The sequence below is a fragment of the Acanthisitta chloris genome, unplaced genomic scaffold (genome assembly GCF_000695815.1).
Source record: "Acanthisitta chloris isolate BGI_N310 unplaced genomic scaffold, ASM69581v1 scaffold5827, whole genome shotgun sequence".
Taxonomy (NCBI): Eukaryota; Metazoa; Chordata; class Aves; order Passeriformes; family Acanthisittidae; genus Acanthisitta; species Acanthisitta chloris.
This window is the reverse complement of record NW_008681988.1, coordinates 79,105-85,891: the sequence shown is the minus strand read 5'-3', so window position 1 is coordinate 85,891 and position 6,787 is coordinate 79,105. Positions and strand designations below refer to the sequence as shown.

The 6,787-nt window shown below is 56.7% G+C and overlaps 1 protein-coding gene across 1 annotated transcript in view; it reads right to left on the bottom strand.

Moving 5' to 3' along the window:
* Nucleotides 1-5: 5 nt before the first annotated feature.
* LOC103805649 (polycystin-1-like) overlaps nucleotides 6-6,787 on the bottom strand; it is a gene marked incomplete at both ends in the record, with an annotated part of 50,612 nt that continues 43,830 nt past the window's right edge. The window contains 9 exon segments of the mRNA XM_009078304.1: nucleotides 6-41; nucleotides 537-851; nucleotides 1,102-1,236; nucleotides 1,662-1,949; nucleotides 2,617-2,791; nucleotides 3,489-3,614; nucleotides 4,269-4,434; nucleotides 5,169-5,296; nucleotides 6,230-6,369. Of these exon segments, the coding sequence (XP_009076552.1) occupies nucleotides 6-41; nucleotides 537-851; nucleotides 1,102-1,236; nucleotides 1,662-1,949; nucleotides 2,617-2,791; nucleotides 3,489-3,614; nucleotides 4,269-4,434; nucleotides 5,169-5,296; nucleotides 6,230-6,369 (1,509 nt within the window).

Below are 6,787 nucleotides of genomic sequence, written 5' to 3'. Positions count from 1 at the left end.
GGCAGAGGCTCCATCCCCTCGAACCTCACCTTGTGCCGGAACTGTGGGAGAACGGGGCGCAGGGTTAGTTCAGGAGCTAAAACACCCCACCCCACACCGCCCCAGCGCCGCTCCGGGAGAGCGGGGCCGCGGCATGCATGGAGCTGGGGGCGGACCCCAGATAAAACCACACGGAACTAGGGCCGGATCCCAGATAAAACGACATGGAACTGAGGACAAACACAAAGCCACGTGGAATTAGGAACAGATCCCACACAAAGCCACGTGGAACTAGCGCTGGGTCCCAGACAAAACCACGTGGAACTGGGGCTGGAACCCAGATAAAACCATGTGGAACTCGGGTGCGAACTGGCAGCTGATGCCCCTACAGTTCCCCAACCCAACTCTTGGTGCCCCAGGAAGATCCATTCCTCCAGTCCTGGCCCGAGGAACCTGGCTGTGGGAGGAAGCAGCCAGAGGCAGGGGAAGGCTAAGGCAGGTGGACATTGCTCCCTGGCTCCAGGGCCCTTCCCCACAGAGCTCCCAGGAGCTCTCACCTCCTTGGCCTTGCTGAAGCCCATCCACATCTTGAGCCTGCGCACGAGGAGCTCCACCATCTCGTAGTCCTGGGGCTCGAAGGCAGGGCGGAACAGCTCCGAGCGCATCTCGCGGTAGCTGTGCATCAGCACCACCGGCAACAGCCGCAGCACCAGCCACACCTCCAGCGCGATGTAGGTGGTGCAGAACAGCTGGCAGAGCCCCGGGGCCTCGGGCAGGCAGGGCTGGAGGCTCACGGTGCCTCGCAGCAGGGCCAGCAGCAGCAGGAGGCTACTGCCCACGCTGCGGAATGACTCGGAAGAGGAGGAAAAGAGCTGCAAAGGGGATGTGGGAGATGGGATGAGAAGGGCTCCATGGCAAAGTCCCGTGAGCCCCAATACTCCCTTGAGGAATGGCTCACAAACCAGCTGTGACAAGGGTAGCGTGACCAAAGCTGCCTGTGGCAGAGTGGGCACCGAGCACCCAGGGGACCCATGGGCTTTGCTCACACTGTGCCACAGGGGGACGAGGGGCAAGCAGACCACAAGCAGCCCCAGTGGGGTGAGAGGGGACAGGAGTAGTTACCAGGAAGCCAAGCTGGGCATAGGCCAGGAGGAGGAGGGTGAAGGCCACCCCTGCAGCTGTCAGCTCCTTCGCAGACTTCTGGAAGGTCTTCCCAAATACTGACCACTGCCTGACAAACCTCAGCTGCTGGCCAGCCTAGCACAGGAGAGAGGAGTCTGTTACTGCATGGACCCACTGCAGAGGCTGCTGTGACGTGCTCCCAGCCCAGGGAGGGTCTCTCAAACACATCTGAGAAACACAAACCCTGGCAGAGCACAGGACATCCTAGTCCACAGGTTCCTTGCAGACAAAACCATCCCATTGCCCACACTTGGCTGAATTCCCCAAGGGAACCAAAGAGGCTGTGGAGACCCAAAGTGCTACAGCAGCAAAGCACATGGCACCACTGCCACCCCCTCTGCCCTGCAGCAGGGCCTGAGGTGGCAGCACGATCTCAGTCCTCCATCTGTTTTGTTTTCCTTCAGGGCCCTTTGCTGTCCTTGCCAGGGACGATACAGGGATGGCACAGGAGGACTAAAGCACCCACTGCCCTCATGCTGCTGCCCCCAACCCTCCCATACCTGCACAGTGAGGAGGAAGAGGAGGGAGGCAGCCAGGCTGCTGAAGACAGTGCTGAGGAAGGCCACCTGGTAGAAGTTGGTGAAGCCCTTGCGGTTGCTGAGGTACTTGAGCCACTGCTGGTCAGCAAGGGTGGCCTGGCTGAGGTGCACCACCACAGTGCACGTGGTCAGCAGGATGAAGACCCACTGGCCATAGTTGCCCCATAGGGTGAAGTAGGTTCTTCCTTCTTTTTTGATGGACAGTGACTCCGACACCACAAAGTAGACAACAAACATCATGAGGAAGACCTTGGGGAGGAATGGAGATGTTAGCAGGGAAGAAGGAATGGAGGTCACCAGGAGAGGAGGAATGAAGGGGTTACCAGGGAAGAAGACCAATGCTTGACTGCGGTGCTGCAGACCCAGGGCAGCCAAAGCTGCCCCTGGACTAGGTCAAGTCCTACCAGCCCACACCTGAAACACCCACCATGTCCTGCCCTGCCTTCCTTGCTCACCCAACTCCCAGCTCTCTCCTGAAGCTCCCCAATGCCCATGTCCAATGCCTTCGTGGCAATGCCCAGGGGATGAAGGCTCCACTGACACCAATCCCTAGCCCAGGCAGGGTCTCTGTGGACATAGCTCAGCTGGCTGATGTCCCCACTGAGGGCAGAACAAACCCTCAGGTTTCCACAGTGAGACATGAGCTCAAAGAAGAAAAAATGCTAAGACAAGATCAACAAGAACAATCTCCTTCCGCTCAGTGCTGCCAGGGGTGTGCTCTGTGTGCTATCCAAGCCTGGAAGCAGAGTGGTGACAGGTTGGACTTGATGGTTGAGTAATGGAATTGATGGTTGAGCAACGGTTGGAGTTGATGATCTCATGCAGGGGACCTTGAGCCCACAGTGAGCAGCCTGGGCAGAGGGTCCCCAGAGCAGCGCAGTGACCCAGAGGGTGCAGGGGGAGGTGACACACTGACCATCATGAGGAGCTGCAGTGTGACCCCCGAGCTGAGGCGCAGCAGGGGGAAGGGGCTGATGGCGATGGCGGCGATGGCCTGGCCAGGTGCAGGGAACTCAAGGCGCAGCGTGACGGCCGCGTGTAGGTCCACGCTGGGGTGGTACTGCAGCAGCTCCACGAACACTGCTCGGCTCCTGCAGGGGGAACAGCAGCTCAGACACTGAGGCAAAGATCTGGAGAGGAGGAGGCTCAGGAGGGACCCCATGGATCCCTACAACTACCAGAAAAGGTTAGAGAGAGGTGGGGGATGTGTGTCCTGCCAGGACTGCAGGGAGAGGACTAGAGGGAATGGCCTTGAACCAGAGGGGGTGTTAGGAGAAATGTTTTCGTTGTTAGGGTGTTCAGGGTATGGTTTAGGGTTTAGGGGTCACAGCAGTGACAGGTTAATGACTGGACTTGATCTTAGAGGTCTCCTCCAACCCTGATGATTGTTAGGAACTGCAGTGACAGGACAAGGGGTAATGGGGACGAACTGAAAGAGGGAAATTTAGATTAGATTTCAGGAAATGGTTTTTCCCTGTGAGGGTGGTGAGACACTGGCCCAGGCTGCCCAGGGAGGCTGTGGCTGCCCCAACCCTGGCAGTGTTCACAGCCAGGTTGGCTAAAGCCTTGAGCAACCTGCTCTGGTGGGAGGTGTCCCTGCCCAGGGCAGGGGGTTGGGGCTGGGTGATCTCCAAGCTCCATTCCAACCCCTAAAATTCTATGATTCTAACAGCAGCTCTGGGGCCACTGCTGGGTAGGACCATCGATTTGCTCACTGTGACCCCCCAGCAGCACCCCTGAGCAGCTCAGGGGACAGCAGGACGTTTCCTTTGCCCCTGCCACACTCACATGTTGTCGATCCATGTGTGCTGCTGCAGGAAGTCGAGCTGAGCCCTGCTCTCCTCCAGGGAAGGGCTCAGCTCCTGCACGTAGCCACTGCTGTCGTAGAAGGAGATGTAACCCCAGTACCAGATCCTGCAGAGGAAGAGGAGCCAGGGGTGAGGCTGAAGGACACTGGTGGCTCTCCTGCGTGGCAGGCAGATGCACTGTGCCCCTCAACAGCTGCCTCGGTGTTTACTTCACAAGACAAAGGACAGGAGTGCATTGATCCACCTCAGTGTCCCCAACCTCAGAACAGCTCCGGGCCCTGTACTGCCCCAGATTTCAATGAAGATGCCTCCAGAGCCAAACCAGAGCAGAAACCAACGGTGATTTATGCAGGACACCCTGCCATCACCCCTTGAACAGAAAGCTAGTGCTGCTCTGTGGTCTCTGTGCGTGCTGAGTTCCCTCGCTCTGCAGCTTGGCTCTGCCTTGGGAGGTGCAGAGTGGAACCCTCTGCCCCTGGGCTTCCCAGAGCAGAATTGTGCTGCTGCTCAGACCATTTGGAGTGACCAGCACATCCTCAGGAGAGCAGAGTGTCTCCCACCACTCACACTGCCAGTGTGGGTGTACTCAGGGAAGCCCTTTGGCATTTCTTTGCCAGGCTCAGGGGGTGCAGTTGGCCTTGCTGGGAACCACTCAGAGCACAAAATCAACTGTAAAGACCTTATAAGGGCCTGTAAGTATTAGCTATCCAGTTCCTGGAGGATGGAGCAGGAGGTGGCAGCAGGCTGAGGAGCCCCTTACCCTGCCAGGTCAGGAGGTGAGTGTGCCCATGCTGCTGTCTTGTTCCCTCCTGCTCTCTTCCAGCCCACAGCATAGTCAGCAGTGGCAAAGCTGTTTGGGTCAGTGCAGTTCCTCCAGGCCCTGCCCATGCTCTGGAGGATGTCCTGGGCACTGCGCTGGCACTCAGCTGCAATGAGAGAGACCACACTATCACCCACAGGGAGCCCAGCATGGTGCGGAGCTCACATCTCCCTTCCTCCCAACCGCTCCACCTCAGCCACCCCTCCAGAAACCAACCCAACCTCTCTCTTGGGTGTAAATCCCCCTGATTTCACCATAGGGAGGGAAGGGAGCATGCAGAAGTTAGGTATTAAGAAAAGGATGGATATCAATAGAGAAAATAGAGAGTTATCCAGTTTAGGAGTCATGATATATCCCTGGCAGCAGCTCAAAGAGGATTAGCTGGGGACAAGTAGAGGAGAACACAGACATCCCAATTGGCCTTGGGATAACTGTGAACCAGCACTCTGGTCCCTGAATACACCACAGGCTTCTCACTGCCAGAGAGCAGGGTTAGATGGGATACTAGAAAGAAATTCTTCCTGGTGAGGGTGATGAGGCACAGGTACAGGTTGCCCGGAGAAGCTGTGGCTGCTCCATCCCTGAAAGTGTTTCATGCCAGGTTGGATGGGGCTTGGAGCAACCTGGGCTAGTGGAAGGTGTCCCTGCCCATGGCAGAGGTGAGACTGGATGAGCTTTCAGGTCCTTCCAACCCAAACCAGTCTGAGAATCCATAACCAGAGGCTCACTGCCTCCATAAACCTCTGCTCCTCTTCCAGCTGCATCCAGACCTGCCCATTTGAGGCCTCCAGGACTCAGCAGCCAGGTGTGAGAGCAGAGCCCCAGCCCTTGCACACCCACCGTCGTGCAGCCGCAGCTGGCGCAGCCTGGCTGCCCCCAGCGTGGTGCTGTGGCTCTCCTGGCCTGAGCCGTTCTTGTGCAGGTAGGGGAGGAACACCTGTGACATCCAGAGCCAGAACTGGTCCGACCTGTGAGGAGAGAAGGTGTCAGAGGGAGGCAGAGCCCTGAGGCAGCTCTGCCAGGGCTGTCTCTGTATGTCTCACCCACCAGTGTTTCACCTGGATGGGCACTGAGCTGTGCAGAGCTAACCTGGTTGCTCTGCCCCTGGCCAACAGGCACAGGCAGCATTCCCACCCATTCCAGGGGCTGGGATGGGGTCACAAAAGTGCTTATTTGACTTAAAGGTGATTGAATGCACTTGGCACCTGGATGAGGATCAGAGTAGTGGTCTGTGGCAGTGCAGTGGGAAAGAGATGCTATTCAGGACCAGACTCTGCTCCGCTCTCACCACTTTCACCCCAAACCCTCCGCTGAGCTCACTGAAATCATTCCTGACTCAACCAAAGTCTCTGTGACTGTGGGTGGCACAGACAGGCCCTGTCCATGTGCACAGAAGAATCAAGGGCTCTGCAGTGAGACACCCAGGCAGCATTCTGAGGTCAGGCTGGACTCCTGAAATTCCCAGTGGTGTGGAAACTCAGCTGGGGAAACTTAACCCAGTTAAACCCTGTGTGCAAAGCAAGGAAGGGCAGGACTGTATGAAATGTTATTTGTGGCTCTCATGTCACTGTTTATGGCTAAAGCTTGAGGTTGTAGAAAAAGAGACAGAGAAACTCGACCTTTAGAGCAGCTCCAGAAAGACAAACATCTGCAGCTCACACAGCTCCTTCCCATGGAGGAGATCATCAAACCTCTCCAACCCCACAGGCCTCTCTGCTCTCCAGGGGAGAAGCAGAACCACAGGGACAGAAGGACCTGCTCACTCTGAGTCCCAGAGCCACTCCAGTGCTTTGAGGACAGTTTGAGAACCTCTTATGGGAGAGACTGTGGAGTGCCAGCCCAACAGCCAACTTCCCTGACACACAGCAATCCCTTTGCCAGCCACATCCCCTGGCAGGTACCTCTTGATGAGCAGAAATTCACTGCTGCCCAGCTGCCGCTTGATAGAGCTCTGCAGGAGGAAGGCCTGGCTGGTGCGGGAGGCATCGCCATAGTTGGTGAGCAGAACTACCAGCAGGAACATCATGTAGATGAGGAAGTTCTGGCAAGCAGAGAGCACAGAGGGATTGCATGGAGAGGCTGGATCCCAGCCCTGCAGCAAATCAGTGCTTTCAACTGCCATGTAAGAGCCACAGAAGCTGTTCTTTTTCCATATGGGAAGTAGCTTCCAATGAAACCCAGAGCACAGAGGCAAAGTGACCAGCCTAGCACCACATGTCTGTGACAGGCTCTGCTCAAGCTCCCACACGCTGGCAGCTCAGCCTACCAGCAGTTATGGAGGTTTCCACCTTACAAGGGGAATCAGTTAATAACCTGATTCTGTCACAGCAGCTGTACATTCCCAGCACAAGTGTGGAGGATCAGCACTGAATGAGCTACACAGACTGAAAACTCTGCTCCCAGACAGGGAGTTGTGTTTCATAAGACTCAGCTAAGGAGTCTTCCTGAACCAGTTGGTG